General features: G+C 50.8%; 1 protein-coding gene across 5 annotated transcripts in view; it reads left to right on the top strand.

The window, feature by feature from the left end:
* GAS7 (growth arrest specific 7) overlaps positions 1–15,822 on the top strand; it is a 202,483-nt gene that overhangs the window by 173,864 nt on the left and 12,797 nt on the right. For all 5 annotated transcript variants that reach the window (XM_052657551.1, XM_052657552.1, XM_052657555.1 and 2 more), the window contains 3 exons: positions 3,167–3,241; positions 8,196–8,274; positions 15,514–15,642. In XM_052657551.1, coding sequence (XP_052513511.1) covers positions 3,167–3,241; positions 8,196–8,274; positions 15,514–15,642 — 283 coding nt within the window. The remainder of the gene's footprint in view (positions 1–3,166; positions 3,242–8,195; positions 8,275–15,513; positions 15,643–15,822) is intronic.

Raw genomic sequence — 15,822 nt, 5'->3', positions numbered from 1 at the left:
TGTGTTGCTTTGGCCTATGTAGTGTTTTCAAAGATTCGAACCAACATTTTAAAAAACTGGTGGATTTCACATTAAAATCTGCATATCTGGCATCTCTGGGGAGAGCAAACAGTCTGGCTCCGTGACTGTGCTTCCCTCATGCAACAGTTGACTGGAGCTGAGGAGAAGCTGCCCGTGTGCTGGGAGCCTGTGCTTCCAGTTTGCCACAGTCCCCACCACTCCTTAATATATCGCCATGAAGACTGCTCGGCTCCTTTGCTTATCTGTGCATGCCGCTGTTCTTTAATGTAACAAAAAAGGAGAATGTTACCTTTCTGCTCCTCTTTGTGTCAAAACCGTGTCCCAGCCCTGGGCATCCAGAAACACCCACCCCTACCTCCATCTCTGCCTTTAGGGAACTCAGTCTAATGGGAGAGGTGAGGTCATTATGATAAGAGCAGAGAGTATAATAGTGGTTTGCCTGTGTGTAGATGAGGAAAAAATGCATGCCTACTCAGTCATGTCTGACTTTTGCAACCCCCTGGACTGTGGCCCGCCAGGCTCCTCTGTCCATGGAATTCTCCAGGCAAGAATACTGGACTGGGTTGCCATTTCCTCCTCCAGGAGATCTTCCCTACCAGGGATCAAACCGGTGTCTGCTGCATTGGCAGGCAGATTCTTAACCCTTGAGCCATCAGCAAAGCCAAGGGAATGATGAATTCAGCCTAATGGAAGTGGAGAAAGTTACAGGGACAGGCTCCTTCTCCGTCTCCCTCCCTCCGCAGGCTCCCCAAGTTAGGAGACTGTTACCTGACCTTCACCTGCACACTCACACACATGCATACCCCCTGCTTCACACACATACATACACACAACTTAGCATCTGGGATTTCAAAGGCACGCTGGAAATATTTATGGAAAATGGCAATGTGTTTTTGAAATAATGTTTTTTTGGCCACGCTGAGGGGCATGTGGGATGTTGGTTCACCCACCAGGGTTCGAACCCACGCCCCTTGTACTGGAAGTGCAGAGTCTCAGCCACTAGACCGCCAGGGAAGTCCCTCATTGTTTCCTTTTTCATTTACAGCAACAACAATGCAGTAACAATTCTATGTTGTGTTAAAGCACCTGCTTTCCTCTCAGTTCGGTTCAGTTCAGTCGCTCAGTTGTGTCCGACTCTTCGCGACCCCATGAATCGCAGCACGCCAGGCCTCCCTGTCCATCACCAACTCCCAGAGTTCACTCGGACTCACGTCCATCGAGTCCGTGGTGCCATCCAGCCATCTCCTCCTCTGTCGTTCCCTTCTCCTCCTGCCCCCAAACCCTCCCAGCGTCAGAGTCTTTTCCAATGAGTCAACTCTTCGCATGAGGTGGCCAAAGTACTGGAGTTTCAGCTTCAGCATCATTCCCTCCAAAGAAATCCCAGGGCTGATCTCCTTCAGAATGGACTGGTTGGATCTCCTTGCAGTCCAAGGGACTCTCAAGAGTCTTCTCCAACACCACAGTTCAAAAGCATCAATTCTTCAGCTCTCAGCTTTCTTCACAGTCCAACTCTCACATCCATACATGACCACTGGAAAAACCATAGCCTTGACTAGACGGACCTTTGTTGGCAAAGTAATGTCTCTGCTTTTCAATATGCTATCTAGTTTGGTCATAACTTTCCTTTAGGAGGCCTGTTTTCTATAGATATAATCAAATCTTTGCTTTATGGCTTATGAAACAGGTAGGAAATTGAGAGACTGCGTAGTTCAGGTGTCAGAAAACAATAGTAGAAACCAGGCCAAGAGGAAAATGGCTAGAAAAGCCAAGTTTGAACACACTTGCAGTTCATGCTTTCATAAAGACGTCACATTAACAAATAAATGGAACCATACCTGTGAGAACCCTGGTCTTCCCTGGGACAGGTGGACTCCTGAGACTTTTCTCAGTCCACCTAGGGTCTCGAAGGGACACCTTTCAGAGCCAGGAGGGGTGGGACCTGAGGTGCAGAGGCAAGAGCTGGGCCAGGGTGGGAGGCCAGCCATCCGGTGAACCACATGACCTCAGCTTAGGGGAGCGAGGCTGGCACCAGCCCTGGAGAGGACGGGCCTCTGCCCGGTGCACACAGTTGGCATTGCTAAGCCTTTGAAGCTAAGAGTGTGACATGGTTTTGACATGGTTAGATCTGCTTTCTCCAGAAATCTCGTGGCCGGAGGCTGCAGGCTGACTGTCCATGTCCTCCTGGGGAGAGGAGGGACTAAAGACTCAGTGGATGGAGAGGAAGCGAGGGAGGCAGGCTCGAGAGGATGTGGAGATGGCAGAGGTGGTGGTGAGAGAAGGACCGAGACTGGGCCTCTCAGCACTGACGTGGGAAGTAATCGCAACCCCTGAACGCTTCCCGGAGACTCGGTCAGGTCCTTTCACGCTTCAGCTCCTGAGAAGCCAAGAAGCAAGTGCTGCAGCCCTGGGAGCATTTCTGGGTTTGTTTCATTTGCCAGATAGATGATGGACTAGGGGCCTCTGTGAGGCCCCAGCCGTCTGGCCGGCTCTGGTCGTCACAAGCATGGCCCCTCAGGGGACCCCTTAGACAGTGACTAATACCATGACAACACGTTTTACACAGTTGTGGCAGACAATACAGACCCCTCCCCGGAGAGCTGCCTTGAAAGTGTGTCAGGGGCCTGCTGGAAGTGAAATCCAAGGCAACTTCCCTCTCTGGGGATGTGGCATCCGCTGGGCACCACTGGTTTCCCTGGAGATGCTTGCACCCTGGAGGCTGGGAAGTTGGCGGCCTTGAGGGCTGGGAGAACATGGACAGGGTTCTCTTCCTGCTTCTTAGGGGCTGTGGCTACCTTGCAGGCTCTCATGCCAGAGCTCTCACTACGGGGCAGGGCAGCCGTGGTCCATTACCAATTACATCTCTTCATTTAAGTGTTTGCCATGTGTCCAGCCCTGTGCTGGGGGCTATGCAGATGACCACTTTTCATCCTCACACAGGCACCAATCCCCCACTCTGCAGATTGAGGTTCAATTTCATTCCTTCATTCAGCTCATATTAAGCACCTACTGTGAGTTAGGTGGAAAGACAAGAGCCACGTACTTGCAGAGCTAATGGTCTTTATACCATTAATGAGCAGCAAGGCTGCAGGTCGGATCCACGGTCTAGCTCTGAGGAGCTGACATGTTGGGTTTTCTCCCTTTGCAGGATAAAGATTGAAGAGGAATATGCGAAGAACTTAGCTAAGCTCTCTCAGAACTCCTTGGCCGCACAGGAGGAGGGGTGAGTAGGAGGAACAGGGAGCGGGGTAGGGAGGGACAGGGACACTCAAGAAAGGGGAGGACCCCTTTTCTCTGATCACTGGTCATTGCCACCGTCCCATATGGATGGGGAGGTCTCCATACACCTGGCTGAAGGTGGGTGCCCGTGATTCAAAGTGGGCATTCATGGTTCATGGTGAACATTCTTGGTTCAAGGTGGGCATTCACGGCTCCAGCTGATCAGCCATGACTCCAGGTGTGGGCATCCATGTTCAAGGTTGTGCTTCCACGTTATTTACTCATTAGTAGCCAAGGGCCTCCTGGCAGATGCTGGAGTATGCCAGGACCCCTTCTGCCCTTTCTGCAGTAGCTTGGAACCAGCCTCCAGATGCCCACCCCTGCTCCCCTGTTTCCGAGAGCAGGCTGGCAGGCAACTAGACGTGAGATGATTCCACACCTGGCCCCTTGGTTAGAATCTCTCCTGTGAGCCTAGGCCCAGGCTTCCCTCACCCTCCAGCTGTGACCATCCAGACCTCCTTGGGTGGGACCTGGGCTGGGGGAGGCCCAGCCCCACCCTCCTGGCCACAGAAGAGTCCCTAGCTGGGGGTAGATTGCTGCCTTCTCCGTATGTTAACAGAGTTTCAGCCTGTTGGTGGTAAGGCAGATTAGCATAGCTGCTATGGAAAACAGTTTAGCAATGCCTCAGAAAACTAGCCAGAACTCCCATAGGACCCAGCAATTCCACTCCTAGGTTTATATCCAGAAGAACTGAAAGCAGATATTCAAATATATGTACATGCATGTTCATAGCAGCATGATTTATTATAGTCACCAAGTGGAAATAACCAAAATGTCCATCAGGGACGAATGCATAAGCAAATTTTAGTCTGCCCACATTGGCTATACGGATAGGAATGTTATTCAGCCATAAAAAGGAATGAAGTACTGATCCTCGTTACCATGTGGATGAACCTCAAAAACATTACACTAAGTGGAAGAAGCGAGATGCAAAGGTTGTATGTTATAGGGTTCCATTTAGAAATGTCCAGAATAGATAGATTCATGGAGACAGAATGAAGATTGGTGGTTATCAGGAGTTGGGGAAAGGGGACTCGGAACAACTGTTTAATGGGTACAAGGTTTCCTTCTGGGGTGTATGTTCATCTGCTCAGGTTGCTATAATAGAATACCATAGGCTGAGTGACTTAAGCCATATGACTTAAGCCACAGAAATTTAATTAATCCCACTTCTGGAGGCTGGGAAGTCTAAGGTCAAGGTGCCGGCAGGGTTAGTGTCCAGTAAGAGCTCTCTCCTGTGTGGCAGGTGGCCTTCCCTTGGTGAGGAGAGAGAAGGAACTCTGGTATCTCTTCCTATGAGGACACAAATTCTATCAGATCAGGGCCCCACCCTTATGACCTCATTTAACCCTAACTACTTCCTTAGAGTAACAGATAAATGTACAAATAACAGCCACACTGTAGGCTAGAGTTTCAACCTATGGATTTGGGGAACACAAGCATTCAGTCCATCACAGGGTGATATTGATAAAAAATGCTTTGGAACTAGATAGAGATGGTAGTTGCCCAGGATGGCGAATGTAGTAAATGCTTGTTCTCTTTGAAGTGGTTAATTTTTTAAAAAGTATTTCTTCGGCTGTGCTAGATCTTAGTTGCAGCATGTGGGATCTAGTTGCCTGATCAGGAGTCAAACCCAGTGCTCCCCTGCATTGGGAGCACTGAGTCTTAGCCATCAGGCCACCAGGGAAATCCCCTGGTTACATTTGTGTTAAGAGAATTTCCCCTTAATCACAAAACAAAACCAGAATCTCAGAAGGTAAGAGTTGAAAGGCCCCTCGAGGTCCCCTCTCTAGTCTGACCTCCCTGCAGTGCAGTCTCTGTTTGAATCCCTCCTATGAAGGGAAGTGAGCCCCTGGGGATGGAAGATACTCTGTCATAGTCATCAGAGAGCCGTGATGTTGAACAAGCCCAAATCTGCCTTCATAGCTTGAATCCTCCAGGGAACAGGGCTTTGCCAACCAAACGTAGCTTTGATTAGGGCCTTTTCATGGGCTTGCCATGCAGCCAAGAGGTTGGAATGGTTTTTACTGACCCAGCAGGCTACAAACCACAGGATCGCCCTGCTTGGCCAGTGTCCCTTCCAGGGACATTAGTGAAGCTTGCCTCCAGCCTCCTCCTGCTCCATGTACCCAGTCTGGGACCAGGCAGGAGGGGACGCATGAGGGAGTCTCCCCTCTGAACTGAGGATGGGGCTTTCCTAAGTGTTCCCATGCCCTGCAGTGCAATGCTGCTTCTCCTAAGAAATTCCACCTCCTCGGCCTGGGCCGCTGCCAGAGACACTCCATCCCGCCCACACACATGGCATGTGCTCCTGGCTACACGAGTCCAGAGTCAGGCCTCACCAGCATGGTGTACACATGTGCAGCCGCAAACACGGGCAATCCTCCACACACTCAGAGTCATGGATTGGCATTGCTCACCTGCAACATAGCTGTGAATAAATACCCCATCAGCCCTGTACCCACATCCCCCTCCCACACACATGCTTCTTCCAGGAGGCACACGGGCCCCTGTTCACAACCTGTAGCCCCACCGCTTTGCATTCACACATGGCTTTGGACGTCAGCCTGTCCACCTGAAACTTTCAGAGCATGACGCTGGAGCCTAGGAAGATGCTGATGGGGAGACTTGAGTTGCCCTCAGATTCCACAGGGTGTGTACAGAATAAACAGAATCAGGAGATGTATCCTGCCTTCAGTTTTGCTCTCCTGTGTGGAAAGGATTTTGGTCTTTCCTGGTTGGTAATTGTGACAGTAACATGGATTTTGATTTAGCAGGACCCAGATGGTGTTCTGGAACAGAAATTATGTCTTGGGGTTTTTGTTTGTTTGCTTTTTGCCATCAACCTCTTATCACTGTCTTCAATGAGACAATTTCTAAATGGCTTTTTTCCTAAGTTGTGATGTGGCTCCAAGGCTGGCTAGGATATCGCAAGGGGGCTGAACCAGCTCAGATAGGCCCGTCCGCATGTTTGGAGTGATGTCCTCCTGCCTGTGGGGGCCCAGCCTGGCAGTGGGGCCAAGGACATGGTCCTAAGTGTGAAACTGTGCTTCCGCCTTTCCTCCCAATAGTCCAGATGACAGTCTCAGGCCACTGTCACCATCCCTGGGCCAGTTATTGACCGTGTGCTTTGCTGACAGCTGACTTACAAACACTCAGCACCAGCAGGGCTTCTGGGCTCTTGTTCAAATCTCCCGCAGGCTGGTGAGTAGCTTAGCTGCAGGGAGAAACGCCCCCTTTGACCCCACTGTCATGGGGCTCCCGCTTCTCCCCAGGACTGCTTCTGCGAGCTATTGACTGTTATCCTAGTTGTGCGAGCCATCTGGAGGTCACCTGTGTGCGTGGCATGGGGTCAGGGGTAGGATTTCTTTCTCCCTATGGATGTAGAGTTGTCTCTGCACCAGGTGTTGAAAGGCTGTCCGTTTCTCCATGAAGATGCTTGGCATCTTTATTGCACATAGATCACCCGTATTTGGGTAAATCTTTTTCTGGACCTGGTATTCTGATCCCATATCTATATGACTCTCATGATTCCTTCCACTCCCTCCTTCTTCCCACCCCAGGCCCTCTACCCATCTGCCCAGTCAGGTGAGGGGACAGGCCACCCAGCATGGCCCCAACCCAGCTCCCAGGAGCTCAGGCCCTTCAGGCCAAGACAGACGTCAGCAGCTTGCATCATCCCAGTTCCCCATCCCTTCTCAGGTGGGCCCCCCAGCCAGGATCACCCAAGGGGACCTTTCTTTGCTGTCTGACTCCTAGATAAAATCGGTCAGGCACTTCCCGTAAACACCCACCCTGGCCTGAGCCAGCACCATCACCAAACAGGCCTGGACTCTGATCAGAGGGATCCATTCTGTTCTGTTGGGTAATTTTCAGCTGCTGGCTGCTCGGCTCAGAACCCAGATGCCTCACAGCAGGCTGTCTTTTAATCAGATTTTGCCACTCGAGTTTAATGAATTCTCTGGGGGAAGTGGCTTTTTGATGAAAGGAAGTCAACTGACCGTTCAGCCCTCGTGTACTGGGTGAGTGAAGAGGTCTCGAGCAAGAATGCAGGAATATCAGTGGGAAGGTCAGAGAGGTTCAAGAGTCCTCAATCAGGGAGATTGGAGCGTGGGGGCATGCGTTCAAAAGTCCAGGGGACTTTAGGAGATTGCTTGTACTTGGAACATCTCTTTCAAGTGGAAAAGCGATTTAGCTTAGAGGACTCTGCCATTCTCTGGTTGGCTGTGGGCAGCACTGGGGCTTACCGGCCAGAATCGGTTCTAGAGCGTGGGTGGGGAGGCCATGTTCCTGAAGATGGGGATGGCGAGCCTTCTTAGCTGTGTGGGCAGCCCTAGGAGGCCCCTAGACCCAGGTGATCCATCTTTGCCCCCCCCACCCCAGAAGTCAGGCCACTGCAGGTTTGCCTGCAAGCAGGGCTGTGTGATACCTTCTGTTAGAGAAGGGCTTCTCCCTGGAAAGGCACCCATTCTCCTTCCTTGTTTGCCAGCAGGTGTTTGCACCCCTCAACAGTAAACCAGGGAGGGTGATGGGAAGGCAGGAGACAGTCATAGGACAGGTATCAGGGCCCTCGTGACATCCCCCACCACCCCCATCTCCCTAATCCTCTGGGCTTCTGGACAGTTCCCAGGCACTCAGCTGGCTGCTGCAATCAGTTCTCTCAGCATGATGCTCAGCTCATTTAGGGGTCACTTTTCTGGTCCCATAGGTCAAGGCGTGGTACTCATGTTTGTTTTGTGCCCAACCTCCTCATCCAAGTCCATGGTCTCAGGCATTGTACGTTCCCCAGGGACTCAGAGTCAAGACCCACCATCTTGCCTCATGGGGGGAGGGCTGTGGCCTCTGACCTGAGGTCCGTGCGTCCGTCCTCGAGCCTCACCATCTCCTTGGTGTTGCAGCTCCCTGGGAGAAGCATGGGCGCAGGTGAAGAAGAGCCTTGCGGATGAGGCTGAAGTTCACCTCAAGTTCTCTGCCAAGGTAACCCCTCCCTGGGTTGGTCTTACACACCCATGTGCAGCTGCTTCTCCAGTGTGTGGTGTTTCCTGGTTTCCATGGTGTAAATTTCGAGAGTCAGGAAGAGATGCTAACATTAGATGGTTGCTCCCCTATAGCAACAAAATGGCATCAAAAGCCATACGCATCCATCAAGAGTGTAGCTCATGGTCAGATGTCATTAACAGGAGGGTATGAGGGTATGTGTTACCTCTGTTTTTAATACAGTTTGTTAATTTTAAGTTTAGACCATTTAATTTTTAATACTGGTTGTTCTTTACTGATCAACTCACAAAATTCCTCCAAGTTTAACCCTGGGCTATGGTGAGCCTTGGGCTTCCCTGGTAACTCAGACGGTAAAGAATCTGCCTGCATTGCAGGAGACCCAGGTTCGATCCCTGGGTTGGAAAGATCCCTCTAGAGAAGGGAGTGGCTTCCCACTCCAGTTTTCTTGCTTGGAGAAATTCCATGGACAGAGCAACTTGGCAGGCTACAGTCCATGGGGTTGCAAAGAGTCAGACACAACTTAGTGACTTAGCATAGCACAGCACATGGTTGATTTACAATGCTGTGCTCATCTCTGCTGTATAGCAGAGTGACTCAGTTATATACAATATAGACATTCTTTTTTTTTTAGGGCTTCCCTGATAGCTCAGCTGGTAAAGAATCCACCTGCAATGCAGGAGACCCTGGTTTGATTCTTGGGCTGGGAAGATCCTGCTGGAGAAAGGATAGGCTACCCACTCCGGTATTCTTGGGCTTCCCTTGTGGCTCAGCTGGTAAAGAATCCATCTGCAGTGCGGGAGACCTGGGTTCAATCCCTGGGTTGGGAAGATCCCCTGGAGAACAGAAAGGCTACCATTCCAGTATTCTGGCCTGGAGAACTCCATGGCCTGTATAGTCCATGGAGTTGCAAAGAGTCGGACATGACGGAGCAACTTTCACTTTCAAAGACATCCTTTTTAAATTTTCTTTTCATTATGGCTTAGCACAGGATATTGATAAGAGTTGCCTGTAAGTCCACACTTTAAAATTGAGGGTTACATCACCTCCTTTACTACTTGAAGGTGGCATCCCCCAAGATGGCTGCTCTTTCCTGAGATTTCCACGCTCAGCACTCGCTAGCCCTATCTCTTTTATAGTGCTTTTCCCACAGCAGTTGCATTTCTGGGCTTTGTGCACTGTTGGGGGACAGGAAACTGGCTTTGTTTCCAGGTCTCCCCACCCTGCCCCATGATGGTTCTCTCTGCACACCACGGGCAGAATGAATGACTCATACAGTTGAGATGTGCGAAGGCGCTTAATAAAGAGCTGAGGTGGGAGGAGAAACAGTCCCATTACCAGCTCCCCGCTCCTGAAGGATGCTGGTGCCCCGAGAGGGAGTTGACACCCAAATGTGAGTGAGAATTCCTGGACCAGCAAGGGCGCACTAACCTTAGACACCAAGCATTTCACAAGGAAATTGCCTCTCGCGCAGTAGAAGAGGAAAGAGCCCTGTAAATGAGTCGCCTTTGAACCTTGTATACAGAGCAGTGAGTTATTTTTAAGCTGTAGATCACAGCAATGTTCCGTCTAGGTCTCCCTCCTGCTCTCCTGACCCCCGGCAGCTCCAATCTCTGCGGTTGTAGAAACCTCCATTGACCGTGAGATGAATGGTGAGGCTGTGTTGTGAGCATCAAGGCTGGGAGCCAGGTCTGCAGGCTTCTAAATGGTCACCTGCTGGATCCCTGGGAATCCTGGTGGCCTTTACTCCCCACCAGCAGGCCCCTGATTCTCAGTCATTTGTGAAGTACTCACTGGGTGACAGAGCCCTCCCCCATGCAGTTTTCCTATAATCTTACTTTTTACTACGGCTGCTCATAGCACTGGTGGCTCAGGCATCCACCTGCAATGCAGGAGACCTGGATTCAATCCCTGGGTCAGGAAGATCCCTTGGAGAAGGGAACGGCTACCCACTCCAGTATCCTGGCCCAGAGAATTCCACGGACAGAGGAGCCTGGCGGCCTACAGTCCATGGGGTTGCAAAGAGTCGGACATGACTGAGCAAATTCTTACACATGTTCACAGCACTGCTTCTAGTCACCAAATGTCTGGGTTTTTCCCACACTGACCAATTCCCTGACCCCAGCTGGGGGTCCTACAGTGTAATTCACTTCTGACACTTAACTGCCCGGAGCTCAGCGTCAGATCCTGCAGGTTAAGGACTCAGCCCCATGGGGCCACCCTTGCTTCAGACAGCTGTTATAAGTAGTGGGTCACCAGGTGACTCACAACTTCGTCCCGCTTGGCTGCAAGTCAGGGTTTTGAGTGATCCCCTCGTCAGGTTTGGTAACTTATTAGAAGAGCTCACAAAACTCAGGGAGACGCTTATTCATCAGTTTATTATATATTAAAGGGTATGATAAAGGCCACAGATGAACAGATGCTCAGGGTCAGGTAAGAAAGGGTCCTGAGTGCAGGAGTGTCTGTCCCCGTGGTGCTGGGGACGCACATCCCAGCACGTGGGTGTGTTCACCAACTCAGAACCTCTTGGACCCTTGTGATTTTTCAGACTTTTGTGGAGGTTTCATCACATGTGCTGTGTGTTAGTCACTCAGTTGTGTCTGACTCTTTGCGACCCCATGGGCTGTAGCCCACCAGGCTCCTTGTCCATGGGGATTCTCTCGGCAAGAATACTGGAGTGGGGTTGCCATGCCCTCCTCCAGGGGATCTTCCCAACCCAGGGATCAAACCCAGGTCTCACTCATTGCAGGTGGATTCTTTACCATTTGAGCTACCAGGGAAGCCCATGAATACTGGAATGGGTAGCCTATCCCTCTTCAGGGGATCTTCCCAACCCAGGAATTGAAGTGGGCTTTCCTGCATTGCAGGCGAATTCTTTACCAGCTGAGCTCCCAGGGAAGCCCTTCATTGCAAAGGCATAATCATTAACTCAGTCTCCAGCCCCTTTCCTCTCCCTCCAGGGGATCGGAGGAGGGGGCTGAAAGTCCCATTCATGGCCTGGTCTTTTTGGTGACAAACCCCCATCCAGGAGCCCACCCAGACTCGTCTCATAAGAAATTCTAAGAAATGTAGGAGTTTGGTGTCAGAACTGGGCTCAAAGACCAAATATTAAACCAGAAGATGCTCTCCCAGCACCTTTGTTTAGGAAATTATGAAGGCTCTAGGAGTTCTGGCCAGGAGCTGGGGATGAGAGCAAAATAAATACGTTGTCATTTGGTTGGCCAAAAAGTCCACTCAGGGTTTTCTGTAACATGGGAAAATCCTAACATACTTTCCGGCCAGCCCCATATATCACAATATCGTGGTTATGTGCAGGAGGTAACTCATCTCCCTTAGTGGTATCAGCCATCATGCAAGACAACATCGCCGTTTCACAAATGAGAAAGAACAAAGAGGTCAAGTCACAGCCCGTGGTCACACAGCCAGGTGGGCTCAGCTGCTGAAGAAACGAAGGAGAAGACCGAGTGGGCTGGAGCCTTGACCCCTGGACGTTTCCTCTGGGCAGACCAGCGGCATTTAAAACCCAGAACTCTGTGCCAAAGCACACTGCCCTCGCTTAGGAGCCGTCCACAGTGGTACAGGCTGACCCTCCAAATGCCGGGATGTTTTAATTCAGAGCTGACTTCTGATGGGAGGCTTCTGAAAAATATTCCCACAAAATTCACACATAGATTTTTCCATAAGAATGTCCGCTGCCTCTAGCCCATCAGTCAGTGTTGGTGGCCTCAGGCAATCATAGTAGCAGCCCAGTGGTTGTATGACAGTTCCTTAAAAAGAAAAGACTATCCATCTGCCATAGATAAATATAGCTCCACATGTGCAAAACCCATTTTAACATCTGCTCCAAAAGGCTCCTTGAAAATGTCCTTCCTGAGTATTCTGTGTCGAGGGGCAAGAGCTCTTTAAGAAATGCAATTTCATTCCAGGGATCTTAGGCTTTTCTGAGTCTCCTAGCTCGAGCCATTGTTCATAGCAACAGACTATTAAAGAAATAAGATTGCTCTGTATAAAGGAAGTTATACCTACTTCTGGGTGAGGAAGAGAGAATAGAAAAATTCCTGGCGATGGGAGAAAATTTAATCATGCAACCGAGGCCATGTATTCAGCCAGAAGATTTTTGCGGGGCACAGAGGGCATCAAGAGAATGATAAAAAATGATTTTTTATCAGTGCTGTCACTCACAAGCTTTGTGATCTTGGGGGAAGCCACTTAGCATCCCTGGGCTTCCATTTTTTTTAAGTGTGAAGTGAAGTGTTTGGACCAGATCAGTGAGACTTGAAACTGACTTGACTGTGACCCAGTTATACATTTTCCATGGCCACCTGGAACACGCATGTATCCACACTTAGATAATCACATACGGATACCCCCATATGTGGCTAAAACATCTCTGATGTTTCCTCTTCATGTCTGGGCTATGCTCATCAAAAAGCTGGTCCTGATCCACTAACCACTTCACAGCTCTTAGCAATGCACTGTTTGAGAAGCACGGGACCAGATACAGGCCTCCTTGCTCTATATAGTACTTGACTTTAGTGTGTCTTTTTTACAAATTGAAGATGTGTGGCAACCCTGCATTGTCAGATGATGGTTAGCATTTTTTAGAAATAAATATTTTTATTTTGACCATACCCACAGGATGCAAGGTCTTAGCTCCCTGACCAGGGATTAAACCTGTGCCCCTTGCCTTGGGAGCACCGAGTCTTAACCACTGGACCACCAGGGAAATGCAAGCAATAAGTATTTTTAAAATTAAGGCATGCACGTTTTTAAGACGCAATGCTGTCACACAGTTAATAAACTACACGCGTGCATGCTCAGTCGTGTCCGACTCTTTTCTGCTCCGTGGACTGTAGCCCACAGGCTCCTCAGTCCATGGGATTTTCCAGGCAAGAATACTGGAGTCCGTTGCCATTTCCTCCTCCAGGGGGTCTTCCTGACCCAGGGACTGAACCCACATCTCCTGCGTCTCCTGCATTGGCAGGTGACTTCTTTACCTGGGAAGCTCGAATAGGCTGCAGTATAGTATAAAAGCATTGCTTTCGTGCACACTGGGAAACCAGAGCGTCCATGTGACCTGCTGTTGTGCAACACTCCCATTTTTGTGACATTGACTTTATTGTGGTGGACCGTCACCCAACCCACACAGTTTCGTCTGAAATTCCTTCCGACCGGAGACTTCTCTTGCTCTCTTCTGATGAGTGACGTGGAAGCAAGAGGCAGAAATTCCGAAAGGCAAACTGAATAGCTTCAATGGCCTATTGCAACCAAGCCAGGCCAGTTCAAGTTCATAAGGACAAGCTGCTGTGGAGGACTTTGGCCTCCTGGTTAGCCAGAGATGCTTAAAACTTAAGAATGAGTATACAGACATCTAGCCAACTCTCTTAAAAAATTAGCCTTTTTGTTAAAGTACTTAAAATATAGAGGGAGACTGTGGGCCTTCAATCCATGGGATTGAATCACTTCTAACAGCCAGTAGTGTGATGTTTCTAGGATGTCATTTGGAATTTGGGGAGTGCTTTGGGAGTCCTGGCCGGATCTTGGTCCCTCCCCAGACCACACAGTCTGGGACCGGGACCCAGAAATCCTGAGTATTGACAAGTCTCTGCAGGTCACTCCTGGGCATATGAATGTATGGAAAGCACTCGCGTTCAGGTCCTCAGAAAGAGAGCTCAGAGTTACTGGGTCAACAAGCCGAGTTAACCCACTTAGACCCACAACCAGGAGCAGGTTCCCAAGGCAGCCAGCCAACTATGCAGCCCTCCCCCTCTTCCCCCAGTGCCTAATCTGTGTGGGGAAGAGGTTCTCTAGGTCTCAGAAGCACTTAAGTTTGTAACATCTTACAGATTGCCACCAGATGGGGGTGTTTTCCTGTGCAAGGAATCTTCCCAGGGCTCAAAACCATGGTAGCACACATTACAGCCAACGTGAGGGGAGGGGTGTTAGTGCAGCCCCCGCTCCATTAGTCTTTGAAGGTCACCCACCAGCAAAGCATCATCTTGTCACCCAGAGCATTAGGCCCCGAAAATCTTGTCATTTTTCCAAGTAGTGCAGGAGGGCCCACTGTGTACCAGCTCTGACCAGGCAGGCACTGTGGATACAGCAGGGGCCCAGCCAGCATGGCCTCCACCCTCCTAGAGTTCAGAGTCAACCAGCATGTAATCAGTGGTTTGGTACAGGCCTCCATCCTTGAGGCCTCTGGGGAAAAGGTAATGTAGCAAGAAAGAGCCTGGTGAAGAGGGAGACAAGTCCCAGAGTCCCAGAGCTGGGGCATCATCCATCCAGGGAGGTTCAGTTCTGATTCCCAGCAAGAAGGGTGGAGGTTGAGAGACCCTGGAAGGCCAATTCAGGGACCCTAGGAGGCCAGTAAGGAGGTCCTAGAGGTTATGTTGGGGGCTTTAGGAGCCGAGACAGGGTGGGTGAGGCTCTGAGAGGCTGAGTCGGGGGCAGGGAGGCCGCTAGACTGTGCCTTTGACCACAGCAAGTCCATATTTATCTGTTATCACATACATCTCATGTGCATACGCCCCAAAAAAGTTTTAAGTAAAAGTTCTTCCAAAGAGAGTGGGTGGGAAAGAGGAAAGGAATGAAAGAAAAGAAAGCTGGGAGACCTGACACCACCCAGCGCCTCTCAGAGCATAAAGGGCCCTTCTCTGGCCCTAGAGGTGCAAGGCTGGTCCACTCTGGTGGCGTGGGGGTGTGCCAGCCTCCACGCAGTCCAGCGGGCACAGGCCAGCAAGGGTCCCTGTGAGCTCCCACCGTGGCTTCCTGGAGATTCGGACCACGTGCACGTCATCGGTGATCCTTGCACCTGGCACGTGGCAGATGATCAAGTAGAACTGACCCGAGATCGCCTGGTTAAGTGTCGCCCTTGTGATCGTGGCTGAGTGTTTGGGATCATAGGGATGGTCCCCAAAGCTCCCAGCTTAGAAAATAAGGGAGATTACATCTGAGCAAAGCCCCGGAGGAGGCTCTGCGCGCTTCACACAGGAAGAGGGTGCCCACGTGGACTTGGTGGGCTCCAGGCACTAACCCATCCATTGGTGTGAACCCTCGGCCTGGCCAGTGGAGGTGACTTCCTCAACTGCATACACAACCGCTTGTCTCTGACCTCCCAGTGAGATGGTATCCATCCTCACCCACGGGGTGGGAGAGAGCACCCCCTCCCTCCTCTCATAGCTGGTGCCCCTCGGGTCCTGAATGTGTCTCCCCCGTCGACAGCTGCACAGCGAGGTGGAGAAGCCTCTGATGAACTTCCGTGAGAACTTCAAGAAGGACATGAAGAAGTGTGACCACCACATCGCAGACCTCCGCAAGCAGCTTGCCAGCCGCTACGCCGCGGTGGAGAAGGTGAGGGCCCAGGTTGCGGAGTGGGAGGGGTCCTGCTGGAGGGAGCAGGGGCTGGGGGCCGGCAGGACTTGAGCCATGACGGGGCTGTTTGTCCCCCCTGCAGCTGGATCTGGGGTTGGGGGGATAGTGTGAGAACCCCCTCCCCGGGCCAAAGGTTAAGGGTGTGCTTCCCCTGGTGCT

The sequence above is a fragment of the Budorcas taxicolor genome, chromosome 19 (genome assembly GCF_023091745.1).
Source record: "Budorcas taxicolor isolate Tak-1 chromosome 19, Takin1.1, whole genome shotgun sequence".
Taxonomy (NCBI): Eukaryota; Metazoa; Chordata; class Mammalia; order Artiodactyla; family Bovidae; genus Budorcas; species Budorcas taxicolor.
Note: the sequence above shows the minus strand (reverse complement) of the source record. Positions and strands in the feature narration are given on the sequence as shown.